Below are 19,057 nucleotides of genomic sequence, written 5' to 3' on the forward strand. Positions count from 1 at the left end.
AGGTTTTAGGGCTCCAGGACAGAGCCCCTCTGATGACCACTACTCCCCATCCCCAGTGGCTCCTCCAGCCAGTGAAGTCGTCCCATTCTAAGGAACAAGAGAGGTCCATCCAAGTGGTCGTCCCCATGCCCTCCACAGCCCAACTCAGGTCCCACAGCAGTTCAAGGACAGCATCCTGAACACTGTAACCATCTGATGGCAGCTGTCATAGGACAAAGCCAGGATGGTGTGGCTGATCTTATGTCCCCAGCTGAGGGTATAGAATTGGGGCACTGCCCAGTTCTTCTCCAGGCTGACTTTCAGAGTTCAAGACAAATTAATCCAGATTCAATGAAAAGGCAGCCTGGCTGACCAACTACGTGTATTGTGATGCCCTCTCTAAAGGGACAAGAAACTGATCCCAGGGGGCCACCTCAGTCAGGGTCTAGTTATGGGTGGTGTTAGCACTTTGCTAGCTGAATGGAGGGTGTAAAGGACAAGACCTTATCGCCCCACCCTCTCACCCCCACACAGAGCAGACTGGAGAAAGCCACCAGAGCCTTTGTTTACTCTGGGAGAAAGAGATTTTTTTTTTTTCTAAATAATCCGGCTGAATTGATTGGCAAGAACTCTCTCAAGAAACAAAGAAGTAGAGTGGCTGACTTTAGTTAGATATCTGCAGCTGGGCCTAAAGTTACTGCATTTGTATCCATTTGTATCTATTTGTATCGATGGGATGAGGGAGGTCTTTCCCTGAGGGATCTCCCCCACCTTAATGCCAGTAGCCTTAAAACAGTGTATCGCTGGCCGAATTAAACTGACAGGTTTTCTATAGGACCTTGCTGGCCCCATGTCACAGCAGAATCCTGAAGGATGGAGTGGCCAGGTAGTGACCCTCTGGTGATCCTGAATAAATCTTTTCAACCTCAGAAGACAGGTGTTGATAGCTACAGGTTCATCTGTGCTCAATATGGGAAACTCACACCCCAGAGAGGGAGCTGAGTAGGGGCCGTGCATAGGACTTAAATATTCAGTTGGCTTATGGGATTGTCCCAAGAGCAGGTGGGCCCACAAGAGGGTTACAGACTCCAGACTCCAACAAGGAAGACTCTTGCAAGCAGCTTTCTTTCAGGTTATGACCCTCCAATGGACTCTGGGCAGGTTGTGTCTTTAGATTCTCAAGGGACTTCCACGATGTTACAATGGACACTATCAAAATCTAAAGTCGATGACAAGCTGGGTGTGGTGGTGCAGGTCTTTAATCCCTGCACTTGGGAGGCAGAAGCAGGTAGATCTCTGTGACCTCAAGGCTAGCCTAGTTTACATAGTGAATTCCATGCTAGTAAGTTACCTAGTGTCCTCTCTCTCTCTCTCTCTCTCTCTCTCTCTCTCTCTCTCTCTCTCTCTCTCTCTCCTCTCTCTCTCTCTCTCCTCTCACTCTTTCTCCCCTTTCTACACACACACACAGTCTTGTTGGATTTATGAACATGTCTTCAGGGCTCAATAGACCATGTGTTGGTGACCCAGGGGACAGACAGGAGCCCCTCCGGAGGGAGAACCATGACTCTTTTGCCACAGTTGGTATCCGTGGAGTATTCTGAATCTTCCAGTTGCCTTTAGCCATGGCCATCACCTAGAGTTTCTAGCACCTTCCCTCCTAGAGAGGACAAAAGCAGGACAGCCCAGCCTCTGATGCTGTCCCTGGGCAGTTGTTACTGTCAAATGCAAACACGGCCCATCATCTTTGGCTCATTACCAGTGACCTCAACTCCACCCACCTAGGTCTTTTCCATCCCCTTCTGCTGGGTACACTGGGATTGTTTTTGCAGGCTCCTGGAGGGGGAAGTGACATCATGCGGTGTCCTCAGCCAGAGGGATGGGGGTAGGGGCTCTGCGGTTGTGTGTGCTTTGAATTAAGTCAGCGCTTGTGCATTCCAGTAGCCAGCATCTGGCAGCGAATCCATCAGCCAGTGTAGCACTCTCAATGGCAAACCCAGATGTTGGCTTAGCAGAAGGAAAAGAGGAGAAAGCAAATTTTGAGCTGCAGGGGGTAGGGGCACAAAGCACTTAAACACGGACCTCATGCTGCTGTGTCCAGCTTCGTGGGTAGGTAGTGGGACAGGACTGGATAGAGTTGGTCCCACCCTGGTGTCTGCCCCCCAGCCTAGCATGTAAATGTTCAGTCAACAGTCACCCAAGCCTTGCTTCTAGTTCATTCCATATTCTCTGAGTCTCTGCACTTCCCTGGCCTTCAAATGGCCGGGGACTCAGGAAGGCTGCCCATTCTGTGATGGGTTTCCCTTCTCTACAGCCCAGAGCTCACAGTGATGACCACTGCTATCTATGTGTGTGGTTTAGGGGTTATTCCTAATCCTTCTAGAGAATTCTCTATTTCCTCTCCTTTCCTGTCCATCTGTCTGCCCGCTGCCTAGATCAGAGTGATCTAAGGCCAGGGCAGTGAAGGCTTTTACTGGGACAATCTCCGCAGTCTCCTCCTCCATCCAGTGTTCTCAACAGGTAAGAGCTATGACCTGTGTCTGCTGCACTCAACAGTGCCGGCCCTGTCTCGCAACAGGACCGTTAGGTGGGAGAGGAGCGTCCACCCAGGTTTAACCCAGACCTGTGGTCCCATGGCTACCTAGAAGCAGCCCAGTTGTCAATGGAGATTCTTCACGTCTGCCCCTCCCCACTCCCTACAAACACCCCAGAACTGTGTCCCCATTACTGTTCTAGCCTGAAAATCCTGTGTCTACCCCAGACTCTCAGCTCATCCGTCTCCTCTCATCTGAGATTTTCAAAAAAGAAAGTAGATGGCCTTCATCCCTGAAGCAAAGTGAGCACACAGTCACTGGCTTAGGAACCCATCTGGCTGCCACGGGACCAGGGCCAGTGGTCCAGGTCTTTGTCTTATAGGAGCAGAGAAATCTGCCCTGTTTTCTCTGCCACAATGTGTCCCTAGCACTCTATGCCCTGCCCAGGGCCTCACTAACCCTCACCATCACAATATGACATAAGCTGGTGACATCTGTGTCACCTGCACCATCAAATGGTCTCTGAGGATCATGACTGTCAGAGTTCATCTCTGCATCAGTGCCTCTCACACAAACGTGCGCACCTGATTGTATCTCAGTCTTTCGGCTTAGATCATGTCAGGGACTCAACGGTGGTGTGGGGAGTTGGGAACTTCCATGAGACAGCAGTATTGAATCCTAGGTGCTATGGGAGAGAAAGGGGAACTTTTGGCTGTCTGGAAGTCATTGGGTTTATTTTCTGATTGCCAAGAGGGTGTTGCCTTTATTAAACATTTATTTTGTCTTGGGTTGAGACATGGTCTCAAATAGCCCAGGCCAGCCTCAGAGCTCTATAGTTCAAGGGAATGCTAAGATTCTAAGAACATGCCATGTCCAGTTGTAGGTGGTGGAACTTGAGCTAAGGGCTTTGTGGATGGCAACATAAGCCCTCCACCGGCTAAACTACAGCCCCAGCCCTTAGTGAACACATTGGAGCAGTAAGCATGGTGCAGTATAGTGGGCCATTACTGAGAAGCAAGGCTAGAAGTTCTCTAGACAGGCAGAGGGAGACGAGTCACTCCTTTAAGACCCCTGTCCCATCTTGTTTCCAAGCTGACAACAGTGCTATACAGAGAGCAAACACTGGGCAGTATTTACCGACACACTCACACATTTGCATAAGCACAGTGATGGTTGTACAGATTACACAGTGGGGACCAAGGACCAGCCACGCCCATGCTGCCATCCTGAGGCTGTCAGGGTCAGCCCAGCTCCATCTGGCAGATGTTCTCCGAGTCCCATCTGTTCCATAGCATGGCCTCTACCGGTTAGGACCTCTCAGCAGGCAGGTGCACAGGCGTTTACAGGAGATAGTGTGGGAGAAGAGCGGCAGCCACTGCAGGGAGAAGCCAGGAAGGGCTGCTTCTCAAGGCTGAGTGCAAGTTCTCTGAGAAGGGAGCTAGAGGTGGCATTTTGGGTAGAAGAGCTTTTCTGTTCTGGGGGGGGGGTACATATCTGGGTGATCCAAGCATGTGGGGGCCAGGGAGCAAAATGGATTAGGAAAGAGCAAGGGCCAAGTGACGTTGCAGAACGTATAGCTCTGGCTGTCCTGGAATTAGCTATATAAACCAGGCTAGGCTCAAATTCAGAGATCTGCTTGCTTCTGCCTCCCCAGTGCTGGGATTAAAAGTGTGCATCATCTGGCTCAAAAGTTAAGTGAAGGCATTTTGCAGGAATGTTTATGGAGAAGGCACAGAACCGAGAGAGGGCCCTTTGTTGTGGGGTGGCCTGCCAGGTGGCTTGCTTTAGGCTGGGAAACAGGACCCTGTGGCCAGGCCAGTGGTTACTCAGCTGCACAAAAGGACCAAAGCACCAAAGTTAATGGGCCTTGGATCTGGGTGGGGCCCGGGCTGTGGTGTGAGACTCATGGGGAGGGATCCAGAGTGCACTGGGGTCTGAGGAGCAGGTGGCACTCCCACGTGCCTGGACCTCCCTGCCTCTGTGGAAAACAGTCCTGGCCACAAGTTTCCAAGATTCAAACTGACCGCTGGAGACTCTGAGCCGGCACTGCCTACTCCTGGTCTCTGTTTATCTCATGTGCCCAGTGACAAAACACTTGCCCAGAGTGACCCTACACCACTGCCATTTGAAGGGCAGGCTTTTAAAAGCCATTAAATAGGCCCTGGCCCAGGTAATACACTCCAAGTGAAAGAAAGGGAGGCCTGCCTGTCACAGCAACTGCTGATCCGCAGAGGTAGGCTTCCAGGGAGGGAGCAGGGGCTTGATTCCTGATAGAAGAGTCCGGTTAGGCATGATCAGGTTCCATACCACTCTGGAACTTCCTTGTTCTGTCTCTTTACATCACTTTTTAAGGCTGTTGTTGCCTGGGATACAGTTCCTACAGGACCTGCTTCCTTACCATCGATGTCTAAAGTTTATGAGCCACACCAGTGTCACTAACTACAACCTGACTAATATGCTTTCCCACCCCATGTCCTGCTTCTCATAAAATACATGTTACAGAAGGCCACACACGGTGGCAGGCACTCGTCATCCCAGTACTGGGAAGGAAAAGACAGGATGGACCCAGGGGCTTGCTGGCCAGAGGCCTACTCAGTGAGCTCCAGGCCAGTGAGAGACCCTGTCTCAAAACCCAAGGTGGGGAGCCAGTGAGGATTATACATAAGCTCACATGGTAGAGAGAAAGAATTAATGCTCACAAGTTGCCCTCTGACTTTGATATATTGGTTGTAGCGTGCAAACCTTGCCACCCTCCAATAAATTAAAAAAAAAAAAAAATCAGCTCCTCTCCTCCAAGCAACAAGGCAATTGGCATCTGAGAAATGAAGGTCTCCTCTGACCTTCACATACATGGCCCATAGGATGTTTTACACGGAAACGTCTTCCTTTTGAGTTGCTAGGGAGGGAACTTAGGCCCTCCCTCTTGCATGCTAGGCAGGTGGTCTGCCCTGAGCTGTACTCCAGTGCTCCCCAGTGGAGACCCCAGATCTGAGTCAATCAGGCTCCTTTGGGGTGGATGACCCCTCTGCTCTAGACCTCAAAGCCTGTTTGAGGATGAGATGCTGGAATGTCAAAGCCACCTCACTGGCTGTCCATCAACCCTACCTACAGGAGCAGGATTGCACGCCAGGCTCGTTAACTGTTTCCCTAGCAACCTATAAGCAGGAAGATCCAGACCCACAGAGGCTGCAGCCTGCTGTTCGCAGCCACCCGGGCAGGGCTCCCAGCTTCCTCTGCCTTCACCTTTGTCAGCAAAGGATTCATTTGGGGATTTGTTGGTTTGGGCTGGTTTGTTTTGTTTGAGACAGGGTCTCACTTTGTAGCCCTTGCTGACCTGGAACTCACTATGTAGACCAGGCTGACCTTGAACTCACAGATATCTCTGTCTCTGTCTCCTTACTCTGCACCCCAAGTGCTGGAGTCAAAGGCATGTGTCACCATGTGTCACCACTCCCAGCTTTTGGTTTCATTAGCCCAGGCTGGCCTTGACATCCTGACCCTCCTGGCTCTACCTCCCAAGGGCTGGTAAGGTGAGTGTCACTGTGCCATCTTATTTGGTACTCTGTACTAGAGATTGAGCACAGGTCTTGGTGCAGGCTAGGCAAGTACTCTACCATCTGAGCCGTGTCCCAGCCACAGCGAAGAACTCTTGCTGACAACCATAGCATGACAAGCCACAGAACCTCCTCTCCTTGCTTATGACAAGACAGGAGTCTCCTCTGATCCCTCAGGTTACAGCAGGTGGGCAATAGGTTCACCTCCCCATAAGGAGCACATTTTACTCCCGTGGGCAGAGCCTGGATCCTGGTCATGGGGACTTTCCTTACATCCCTGTCTCTATACTTTGCAGTGATCAGAGCCAAAGCAGTGAGTGAGAAGGAGGTGGATTCCGGGAATGACATCTATGGCAACCCCATCAAGAGGATTCAGTATGAGATCAAGCAGATAAAGGTACAATGACTGTGTGGGGGTGGGGGGTAGGGAGCAGCGGCAGGGGCCAGGGCAGGGCTGGGGACTCAGCCTCCGCTAGGCCAGAGAACTGAGTTGTCAATCTACAAGAACATAAAAGCCAAGCAGAAATGTTACGTGTTCAACTATCTCAGTCACCATCCTATGCTGTGAAGCGACACCAGGGTCAAGGCAGCACTGGTAAAACCAAGAATTTAATGGAGTCTTTCTTACAGTTTCAGAGGTTTAGTCCCCGATCACCATAGTGGAAAGCAGACAAGAGCATGGTGCTGGGGCAGCATCTGAGAACTTTACATCCTCATCTACAGGCAGAGTGAGAGACATACTGGGCCTACCACGGGCATTTGAAACCTCAAAGCCCACCTCTAGCGACATCCCTCTTCCAACAAGGCCACACCCCTTAATCCTTCCCATACAATTCCACCAGCTGGGGACCAAGCATTTAAATACCCGAGACTATGGAGACCATTTTTGTTCAGAACACCACATCTGTCTAGTTTCAGAAACATGCTATCCTGATTTTGTTGGGTGATACACTGGTGTGTAGCTTGTTGTAAAAGGGTGAGTCCGGCAGGTGGGTGTGCTCAGGGGTAGCTTTCCTCCCTGTGCTGGGCCGCTTACTGAGAAGGAATCCCATTGGGTGAACAGGACTGTTGTCAGAGACACCATATACACACACATACGCACACCACACACACACAGCACATATACCACTGTCGTCAAAGAGACTGCACACGGCAGCCATAGTGACTGTGGTGGTGTCTGCCAAAGCACAGTGTTTTCAGAGTCTTTTCCATGTTGGGGACAAATAGGAAGAGATTCATACTGGAGAGGGAGTGGGAGAGGGAGAAGGAGAGGCTGAGGTTGTGGCTCAATTGGTAGAGTGCTTGCCTAGCATACCTGAAGTTCCAAGTTCGATCCCTAGCTTGGCAGTGAGATGCACTGGTGCCTGCCGATGGCATCGACTGCCTTGAAGTTCGAAGGAAAACAGCTGGCTCCTCCAGTGTTAGGGACAGCTTTGCCACACCATAGCGGTTGTGTCACCTCAAGGGGATGACTAGCCACTCGATACCAAAGCCTCTTTACGAGGCAGAGAAGCAGGTAGCCTTTCATAATATCCTCATTGCTTCATGCCAAGGAAGTGACTCTGACCTTTTGGAGTGGCGTCACTTGAGATGCCCAAGGAGACCTTGCAAGCGTCCTTCCTGCAGGGTCCTCTAGGAGAGAGGCTGGAGTGTTAAGTGGCCTTAGTGTTAAGAGCACTTGCTGCTCTTTCAGAGTTCAGGGCCAGCACCCATGTCCTGCAGCTCACAACCACCCGCGCTTCCGCTGGAGGGGATCCAGCGCCCTCTTCTGGCTTCTGAGGGTATCATGCACATGGCAGCAGACATGCAGACAAACAGGTCATGTAAAGAGAAATAATGTAAACCTTTAAAACTCAAAGGAAGGATAAAGGAAGGAAGAAAGAGACAAAAAGAAAAGCCTTTCTCTGCAGTGTTAGGAAGGACAGGAGTAAGGTGGGAAAAGTGGGGACACCACACACACACACATACCACACATATATCACATACACACACCATACACACCACACACACACATATACACACACATATATCACATACACACACCATACACACCACACACACACATATACACACACATACACACACCACACATACCACACACACACTGCACACATATACCACACATACCAAACACAGACACCACACACACACAACACAACCACACACACAACACACACACCACATACCACACACACACACACACAGAGCTAGCTGCTGGGAAATGTCTTCCTCAGCAGGGCAGCTAAAGAGCTGGGTAATTAAGGCATTGAGAAATCAAGCCCTCTCCCGACTCTGAGGTTCTGTTCTGGTTCCAGGGGCTCCTTTCTCTCCTTCATTGTTCCCTGGTAGCCAGTGCTTCAAGACCAAAATCTCTGGAAATAAGCAGGGTGTTGTAGTACAAGCCTATAAGCCTAACATCCTGGCTGAGGCAGGGGAATGGAGAATTCAAGACCAGGACTGGCTACAAAGTAAAAAGAATCCTGAAGTAGGGCTGGGGTGTAAATTATTGGGCTTAGGTTTAATCCAGAAGCGGGGTTGGGGGCTCGGGGGTGAGGTTGGGGGGTATGAAGATCAAAAGAAAATGGGAAATCCACAGCAGATAAATTAACACAGTTCCTGGGAATGAAGATGAGCCCTCCGTGGCCAGTAAGACTCTCTAGACTTTATCCGGAGGTCCGAAAATGACCTCATGCAGAAATGTCCTTGGAGAAAGTCTCCCACAGATGACAGGACTGTGCTCACCCGCTGAGATGTCCCCACAGCCCTCAGCAGACGACTTTGAACACCTTCGCAAAGCAGTGATGGCTTGTGAATCCATGGGACACGCCTGTGCATCCTGGGTCCTGGGTTGGGGGCACGCCTGGGTGCAACCATGTGTTCCTATTCCCATCATGCTCTGGGTGAGAGCCACTTCTCTATAATACCTGCCTTCCTGTGTTTTGCAGATGTTCAAAGGACCTGACAAAGACATCGAGTTTATCTACACGGCCCCCTCTTCAGCAGTGTGCGGGGTCTCGCTGGATGTTGGAGGAAAGAAGGAGTATCTAATTGCAGGTGTGTGGGAGTTCACCCTTCCCCACTGAGTGCTGAATTGTGGTGCAGAGAATTCCAGTGTCCTGGTCCCTAAGAAACATACTTCCCACACTGCCCTCTAGGGGTGAAAGAGCAGAGTTGCATTGGGCCAGGGACGGCTGATAGCCCATGTACAGGACACATGAGTGGCCTTTCTTGGAGGCACCCACCTGGCCCTCACCTATACAGAAGCCGTCGGTATTAGCAGCCTCTCCAGCAGGCCACATACCTGGGAAGGCCAGCAGCAATCTCTTCCCTGGGCACTGGCTAGGTGTTTAGGGGCTTTCCCATTTCCCTACAGAGATTGCACAGGTCCTCCACTGTCATGTTATAAAGGTGTTGCCATGATCCCCCAGTGCAGAAGAGGGCTTGGCCTCGAGCATAGTGATTAGCCTGGGGTCTGCTTGCAACACCTGCCAAGAGCCAATGGTTATATTTCCTATGAGCTGATTGCGATCAGAGAGCAACTTAAAACTAGAAGTGGTAGATAGAGGTTCTTCAGAATAGGCTTGGAGCACCCCCACTGGCTCTACCCAAAAAACAGGTTTATTTCTATGTATCTTGAGTGTTTTGCCTGCTTCACTACCCACCGGGATTCTCTGCAGTCTGTGACTCGCCAGATGCCCTGGCTGTATTCAGTCCAAGTCAAGGAGAAGAATCTGGGGCTTGAGCATCTCCTCTGGAGAATCCATGTGTGGTTAGGGCTAAGAGCCAGTTTCTAACTAGAACCTTCCTTGACAAAGGCCAGGAGTTACAGATAGCTGGTTAGTACATACTGGGTGGGGTTTACCTCAGGCGCCAGGCATGCCATCTCCTGTGCACATGGACACCAGGAGTTTTTTTTTTTTTTTTTACCTCCTGGGGCCAGACCTGTCGGTCAGAGCTGCTTATCACTTAGATAACCCAAATATGGGCACTGCTTTCTGTTCCGTGAGATAAAAACCAGCCCACTGAACCATTTGGGGGCTTCAAATAGGCAGGCAGCCTACAAATAGGTAAGCCATGCCTTGCTATCAGGAGCCTGACACACACAGTGACTGCTACAAGCAGGCTCAAACTCGTGCCTCACTCCTCATGCCTCGATGGTGTGAGGAAGCTGCAGGATGCCTGAGCAAAGTGGGGGACAATGGGAGAGTCTTGCAGGGCAGCGGTTTCATGGTCATTGCTGGGGCTGCTCTGTTTTGTAGACTTGGGCATGCATTAAGGCACTCTCCATGCCTCTTCCCTGCCTTCTCTAAGAGCCAGGCTCTGGGTCCACACAGGAGGCCAGATAATTCCAGTGACCATGTGGGCAGATGTCATAGTTTCTGTCATGCCATATCCCTGCCATCCACATTGTCTGTCAGAGGTTTCCCACATACGCCGTGCTTTCTCCTGTCCATGCGGCACCCATGCTTGCCATTGCCGCCTCTGTCTTAGAAGACTGTCACCCAGATATCATCACACAAGTCTTCTAGGCCTGCTAAGACCCAGCTCCACTGCAGCTCCAGGTATAATACAGACCAAAGGTACCCGAAGTCACTCAGTAACCAGGTACCGGGCAGCTTAGACTATACAACACTTGCTGGCCTGACACACTCCTGACCGGCCACAGAGCATAGTGTCAATACATGACACTTGTAAATAGGCTGCATGCCGTTTTTAAAACTTCACTAGTATACCTATATGGTGGCGTACGTCTTTAGTCCTGGCACTTGGGAGGAAGGAGAAGGCAGATCTCTGTGAGCTCACGGTCGGCCAGGTCCTAGGCAATGAGACCTTGTTTCAACAGCATCAAACAACAAAACCATAAAACTCCTTCCTGCAGGGTCTAGGCTAGTTAGACTGCCAGTGGGTGAAGGCACTGGCCAGTAAGCCCGAGTTTGATCCCCAGGATCTACACAGTAGAAGAAAAGCAACTCTAGAGTTTTCTTCTGATTTACACACACACATGTGCATGCACACACGCATGCACATGGACCCACTCACCCATATACACACACACATCACACATGGACACACATACACACGGATGCACACATACACACACATGTGCATGCACACACGCATGCACATGGACCCACTCACCCATATACACACACACACATCACACATGGACACACATACACATAGATGCACACATACACACACACATGCACACTCACCCATACACACAAAATGCATGAAAGTAACAAAAACTGCAGAAACATGTAAAATGGAGTGTGCCTCTATAACTGTGCCTGAGCAGAGGACTCAGTGGCACTAAATGTATCCACAAGAGTGTGTAGCTATCACTGTCTATTCCAGGACTGTGTCATCTTCCCAAACAATATCTCGGTCCCACTGGCCACAAGCATTTCAGTCCTTGTCTTGCCCCAGGGCCTGGGTTCTGGCCCCTGCCATCTACTTTCAGTTTCTGTGAACTTACATATTTTAGGCAGCTCTCAGGTCTAGCAGGGTTATATCCTTTTGTGGCAGTTTATTTTTTTGGCATGAAGCCAGGTTCTGTTCATGTTATAGCAAGTGTATGACCTGCCTCCCTTTTTATACGTATGTGTATACACGTATATACACACATACATACATATACATATACACATGCATGCACATACAAACATATATGAATACATACACACAAACACTATATACACATATAAACACAGTCATACATAAACATACACACATGTACATACCCATATACACACATATATATACATATATATTAACACACAAACACACCCATATATACATATACACATACACATGTATGGACATGTACATCCACATGCATACCCATGTACACATGCATCCATCCATACATACATGTATATGCTCATATACATTCACATACATACATACACTTATATACCATATATATATATATATATACACATATACATGCATACACACTTAGATATACACATTCACATACATTCACATGTATATACCATATATGCATGCATGCATACATACATACATACATATACACACATATACATGCATACACATTTACATATACACATTCACATACATTCACATGTATATACCATATATGCATGCATGCATACATACATACATACATACACACACACATATATTTTGTGGTGCGGGGTATGGAATCCAAGGCCTTAAACATGCTATGCCAGGGGCTCTAGTGCTGTTCGGTTGTGTAAAATTTTTTGTGGTATTTTTCCATTGAATTTGACAAGTGATTTCCTAATCTTTTTTTAGGAATTATTTATTTTATGTATATGAGTGCATTATAGCTGTTTTCAGACACACTAGAAGAGTGCATCAGATCCCATTACAGATGGCTGTGAACCACCATGTGGTTGCTGGGAATTGAACTCAGGACCTCTGGAAGAGAAGCAGTCAGTGCTCTTAACTTGAGCCATCTCTCCAGCCCAGGATTTCCTATGTTTAACGTTTCTGTTAGCTTTCCAACTCAGATGTTCTATCATGTCTGAAGCTGAAGCAGCTGAAGGCTTCCATAGTGAGGGGGAATTAACCACACATTTACTTATTTCATGTATATGTGTGCAGATATGATGGCATCTGAGCAGAAGTCAGAGGACATCTTGAGGGAGTCAGCTCTCTCCTACAGAGCAGCTCCCAGGGATTGAACTCAGATAGACAAGTTTGGCAGCAAGCGCCCTCATACACCAAGCCCTTTCGTTGGCCCAGTGGAAGAAAATTGAAGATGCCAAGAGAGAGCAAACTAGTATAGCAGAAAGGCGGCAGACGGGACATGTGCCAGGTGTGCACTCTGAAAACACACCTGCTGGGGTTTGAACTGGTGGCCAACACCTCAGAAAACAGCATCCTCTGCTTGGTGGCCTGAATTGTCAGTGTCCCCCAGACCAGAGGTAGGGCAGTTGTTGTCATATGAAGTTAGAGATAGCAGAGACGCTGGGTGCCTTTACCAGGGCCTAGTCCACATTCATAAATAATTGTGTTTCATAAATAAATGCAAGGTGACAGACACCTGTGTCTGTCACTCTGAATGAAAGCCAATGAGTGTGATGTGGTAGCTGGGTTATGAGCAGGTTAGCCTCACAGGAGAAAAGGGGAGAAGGGTCTGCAGAGGACCTCAGTAGAAAGCCACCCCTGGGACAGGCAGTAGTGGTGCATGTCTTTAATCCCAGCACTCAGGAGACAGAGGCAAGTGGTAGATCTTTGAGTTTGAAGCCAGCCTGGTCTACATAGTATGTTCCAGGACACTGGGCTACACAGAGAAACCTTGTCTCAGAAAAATAGCCACTCTGGGGACAGGGGGATGGCACTGGGGAGATGGGTCCACTGGGAAAGTGCATAAATTCAATCCCTGGAACCCCCATGAAAGCTGGGCATAGCAGCCCATGCATAGAACTCTAGACACAGAAGGGTCCCTGGAGCTCACTGTCAGCCAGTCTAGGTGGATTGGTAAACTAAGTTCAGTGAGAGACTCTGTCCCAGAAAATTAGATGGTGAGTGACTGGGGAACATATCTAACATCCAGCTCACACACACACACACACACACACACACACACACACACACACACAGGACCACCCTTAGAATATTTACAGACAGCCTATGCTGGTTAGGACAGACAGAGATGCTTTTGATCTCTCCCCATAAGGACCATTCTTTGGACAACTCAGTCTCCTCATTCTTCTCTTACGAGGGGGAACAGGCCTGAGGCACACTGTGCTTAAAAAGGAAAAAGAAAAAGAAAAAAGGTAAACCTCTCTCATCTTTCTTTAGCTCTTGGGGCCTGGTCAGGAACCTCCTGATTGGGTGTGCCTTTATTTCCCCAATATGGCTCCTGTTCTTTAGAGTCAGGACAGGCCCTTTAAACAGGGGCTATCCAGAAATCACGTGGCCCAGCAAACTGCCCAGCCAGCTGGCTGTGGACACCTCTTCCTCCCAGGCTGGTGATTCAGCATCACATGTGGACTTGTATAGATTTTTCCCTGTAATTTTCTTTTAAGTTTCTCTCTCTTGAAAGGAAAAGTAAACATTGTTACAATGTTGCAACAGCCGATTGCGCCATGTGAGCCCAGGCAAGTGTGGTTATGCTAAAGGGGCTTCTTCTTTTCTTTTTGAGTTAGTGTTCACTGATTGTACAGATAAGAGCCTGCCTCAAGATGGCTCAACACGTAAGGGTGCTTGCCAAAGAAACCTGATAACAGGAGTTCAACCCCCAAACCCTTTAAAGGGAGAAGGAAAGAGAAGACAATACAAAGTTCTTCACTGACTTCCACATGTGTACTGTGATGTGTAGGAGTGCTCACATACACATAAGCATCATACAAACAACAAACATTTAAATCCCAGTCCTTGTAGTAGTGCACTTTGATCTGGGGCTGGAGTGATGGCTCAGCGGTTCAGAGTGATTGCTGCACAACCATGAGGACCTGAGTTCAGATCCCAATACCCATGTAAAAAGCCAGGCATGGTCTCACACATGGAGGAGTGTGGTGGCTGCAGATAAGGGAATGGGGAGCCCCTGCCCTTCATTGTTGGTCTCCTGAATTTTCTCATTGAGCATTTTTTTTAGTTTCCTTTCTGTCATTGTGATAAAATACCCTAACCAAAAAAAGCAGTCGAGAGGAGGAAGGGTCAACTCACAGCTACAGGTTCTAGTCTCTCAGTATGGGGAAGCCAAGGCAGGAACTTGAAGCAACGAGTCCAGAGTAGAGAGGGAAACAATACATGCATGCTCACCTTCTTGATTGCTTGTAGTCAGCTCTGCTTCACTCTTATGCAGTTCAAGACCCCTGCCTAGGGATGGTATCCATCCTCCATCCTCTGGTTCTTCTTAGATAAATTCACATAGCCTGGGCTGGCCTCAAACTCACCATATGGGCAAGCTTAGCTTTCAATTCATGATCCTCCCACTTGTACCTCTTTGTACCCCACCACACTAGACTCAAACATGCATTTTTTTCTTTTTTTTTTTTTCCCAATGGTGTATACCCTTAATCCCAGAACTTGGGAGGCAGAAGCAAGTGGATCTCTGTGAGTTCAAGGCCAACCTGGTCTACAAAATGTTTTCCAGTACAGCTAGGGCTGTTACACAGAGAAACACTGTCTCAAAAAATGGAAGTGGGGGGCTATATTTGTTTTTTATTATTATTTTATGTTCATGAGAAAAAGAAAGAGGGAGGGAGGGAGAGAGAGAACAAGACAGAATATGCTGAGTGAGACGCAGTGCCCACAGAAGAGGCGTGAGGGTGTCCTATCCCCTGAAGCTGGAGTTACAGGCATGGTAATCTGCCTCTGCCTCACGTGAGTGTTGGGAACTGAACTCTTGTCCCCTGGAAGAAAAGCAAGAACTCTTAACCACTGGCCATCTCTCTAGTCCTAACAGGAGCTGTTTTAAAACTCAGAGTAGCTAGGCAGTGGCGATGCAGGCCTTTAATTCCAGCACTCAGGAGACAGAGAGAGGCAAATCTCTGAGAGTTCAAGTCCAGCCAGTGAGTTCCAGGACAGCCAGGACTATATAGAAAAACCCTGTCTGGAAAAACCAAACAACCAAACAACAACAACAAATACTCTCAGAGTAGTCTGACCATGGTATTATTAGAGCCGACTCTCAACACCCAGGGCTGTACCCAGGTGCAGGAGGAAGACAGAAGGGGGAGACTTGTTGCTCACATCGACCTGGTGACTCTCCCGACAGGAAAAGCAGAAGGAGATGGCAAGATGCACATTACCCTATGTGACTTCATTGTGCCCTGGGACACGCTTAGCATCACCCAGAAGAAGAGCCTGAACCATAGGTACCAGATGGGCTGTGAGTGCAAGGTGAGCAAGATCTGCATCGTTGCCCCTCCCTGCATCCTTACCCCTCCCTGAGTCCTCACCCCTCTCTGGTCTTGTCCATCACAAGATCTCCAAGTGAAATGGGGGTGAGTCCTTGGCTTCTCAGCCCCTCATGATAGTGAGTCCTGGTTTTGGACTGAACTCTGCGACAGTAAGGAAGTGAGACAGTCTATCTAGAGACAAAGCCTGTAGTCCCAGGTCCCTGAAGAACCTTGAATTTTGTCCCTTTCAAGAAATATATTCAGGATAAGGGGTTGTGGGGTGGGACAAAGCATATAAATTAATCCACATGACTGGCAGCTCCTAGGAAGGAAAGCTCTAAGGAAAGGAGATTTTTGTGAGGAGAATATAGTCCTGGAAATGGTTTCCTACCATGTGCAGGCATAAACATTGTGTGACCAAGAACACAGGTATGTTCCCCACATCCTAGACCTCCATGCATGAGTCTCTGTAAATGTGGTATTCTGGGGGTATTTGTCTGTCATCTCAGAATCTGCTCAGAGGTGGGACTAAGCAGCACTGTAGATGCACATGTGCTTAGATGTGACCAGAGTGGGCGGGATTTATTCCCAGATTTGGGAGTCATGCCAACTGCAGGGAACCAGTGTGTCCATGGCCCAGATGCTTTGTCCCTCACCAGTGCAGGATGCATCACTGGAGAGCCAGCATCCCTCCTGTTACCAGGAGTGAGCCTGGGAGTTGCCCACAGGGTCGTGTCCTATGGGCCTGTGCCAGCTGACACTTTCTGGTGCTTCCTCTCCTTCTGGCTGGTGTTTCCCATCACTTGGTTATTGAAGGCATGATTCCAAGCCCAGGTGGCTAGCCGAATACAGGCCAAGCATGGCTCCACTGTGCCTGGCACCTCAAACGCAAACACTTGTTGGCCATGATTATACACCACATTTAGGAGGCTGAGACAGAAGGATTGCTGACTTTGTAATCAACCTGAACTGAAGAGTGAGTTCCTTGTCAGACTGGGCTACAGAGTGAAATCCTGTCTTCGGGAAGTAGCTCCATTGAGAGAGTGCTTTCTAGCACACATGAAGCCCTGGGTTGTCTCCTAGCACCACATAAACCAGCTGTGGTGGCACATTTCTTAACCTCAACATTTGGGAGGTGAGAGCAGGTAATCTTTGATTATCATTTGTTACATAGAAACTTGTAGGCCAGCCTGGGATACAAAAGACTGTGTCTCAAGAACAAATAAGCAAAAACGAAGCTTCTTTCTTCATCTCTGTGTGGCTAGAGGTGGACACTTGAAGCTCCATAATTTTTTGTTAAAAAGCTAGTGTGACCCATTGACCCAAGCAGGTGCTTTAGAACAAAGTAAGAGCATTACTTGGTTCTAATCTTAAAAGGACAGCATTTTTTCTTATGAGTTGTATATGCATAAGCAATTGCAAATTTGAGAATTAAGAGCATCTGAGGGACGAACAATCTTCAGCAATTGTGAGCTCTGAGATATAATATTGAATATTAATATACAAATTAAAGCTTGATTATTCAACTTTTTTTTAAGATTTATTTATTTATTATATGTAAGTACACTGTAGCTGTCTTCAGACACTCCAGAAGAGGGAGTCAGATCTTGTTACGGACGGTTGTGAGCCACCATGTGATTGCTGGGATTTGAACTCCGGACCTTCGGAAGAGCAGTCGGGTGCTCTTACCCACTGAGCCATCTCACCAGCCCCCTATTCAACATTTTAAAACACCATCTACAGCACACAATTTAATTATCTGTGCTGAAGCAGGAGGAAACTCAAAAGAATAAGCATGTAATTCAATTCACATGTACTTTTTTCCCATAGAAGAGCTGTTTTTAAACACAGTAACTGGAATGCATGCATGCATGAATTTATAGAAGATACAAAAGCATGCATAAAAACAATTTTTTAACTTATCTTTGGGATATTGTCAATTTATTTAAAATGATGGTATGTAATAGATCAATTATTAATATTCTGTAATAACCAATTTGATTGCTGTTTGGAACAAGGAACAGACACTTAGTCAGATTTTTAAGACACAATTTTTGTTATAGTTATCCCAAACTATATGAATTTATCTTATAATTCTTTGTTAGCACCACAGCGGCTTAATAGGATGCTGAAACTTCGCTTTGAGGTAAACGCCACCTCAGCCTTGCCCTTGAGATGCATTAGCTAATAAAATACTTTTCACTTAGGGGACAATATATACTGAAAAATTCAAACTCTTAGCTTCTTGTATAGAAGCAGAAATGATAAAATTTTTTTCTTATATAATGTAAAGCTGTGTTAGCCACACCTACAGCAATATTTTCCAGTGACTATCAGTTCACTAGAAGCAAAACTCTTTACAATTATCAGAATGTAAAGGAAAAAACCAACTCTTAAATCTATAATAACTTTACATGAAGTAGGCAAGTCAAATCGCAATGTCCTGATAAATTCTACAGCCTGATTGACCCTTTTTATAAACTTCGAATTTAAACTTTATTAGAATAACATCTGGGTAGATCTGTAACAGTGTTCTTTCAGCTAAAAGAAATTTCCCCTGGAGGCAAGTTTCCAGAGCTTCCCTAGGCACCGTTTGCAAGACAAAAGAAAGTCAGACAAACTGTGCAGAAGCTGCTCTGAGCTTAGTTCCTCTTGCCATGAGGACAAATTTTACAATTACTAAGTTTCTTTTACAATATTAGACCATAACTACAACTTTGGGAAAGCAAAACCCAATTTCAAAACAATTTATCACCATAGAAGCAGCATTAAAACTTCACTACCACATTGCAAGATTTGGCTGCCAGTTTATACCTATGAATGCATGACAGTGCAAGCTTTAATGCTTCATTAAAGAGACATTGCTTTAAATCTTATCTTCAAATGTACTTTCTAGGATAAGAATCACATTAAATATTATCTCAGCTAGAAGTGTCTTAGGAGGCCCCGTTTTTTGGCCCGCTTTATGCCACATGTTTGAAAGAGTCCAAACCTGAGTTACCAATTTAAAGCTAACTTTCTAGTAACAAGTGTTACACCTTTTTGATCAGACCCAATAACTTATAAGCTAATACTCTACGATGAAGACACACAGAGCATGTTGCACCTCTAAGACCAGTAAAAAGCCAAATGAAGCGGCTACACTTAGACC

At 47.5% G+C, this 19,057-nt stretch overlaps 1 protein-coding gene across 1 annotated transcript in view; it reads left to right on the plus strand.

The window, feature by feature from the left end:
* The window catches only part of Timp2 (TIMP metallopeptidase inhibitor 2), a 51,165-nt gene that overhangs the window by 27,858 nt on the left and 4,250 nt on the right, over positions 1 to 19,057 (plus strand). Inside the window, exons 2-4 of the mRNA XM_021175582.3 lie at positions 6,361 to 6,461; positions 9,010 to 9,118; positions 15,783 to 15,907. Coding sequence (XP_021031241.1) covers positions 6,361 to 6,461; positions 9,010 to 9,118; positions 15,783 to 15,907 — 335 coding nt within the window. The remainder of the gene's footprint in view (positions 1 to 6,360; positions 6,462 to 9,009; positions 9,119 to 15,782; positions 15,908 to 19,057) is intronic.

This window comes from Mus caroli, unplaced genomic scaffold (assembly GCF_978045245.1).
Source record: "Mus caroli unplaced genomic scaffold, Mus_caroli_1 scaffold_13, whole genome shotgun sequence".
Taxonomy (NCBI): Eukaryota; Metazoa; Chordata; class Mammalia; order Rodentia; family Muridae; genus Mus; species Mus caroli.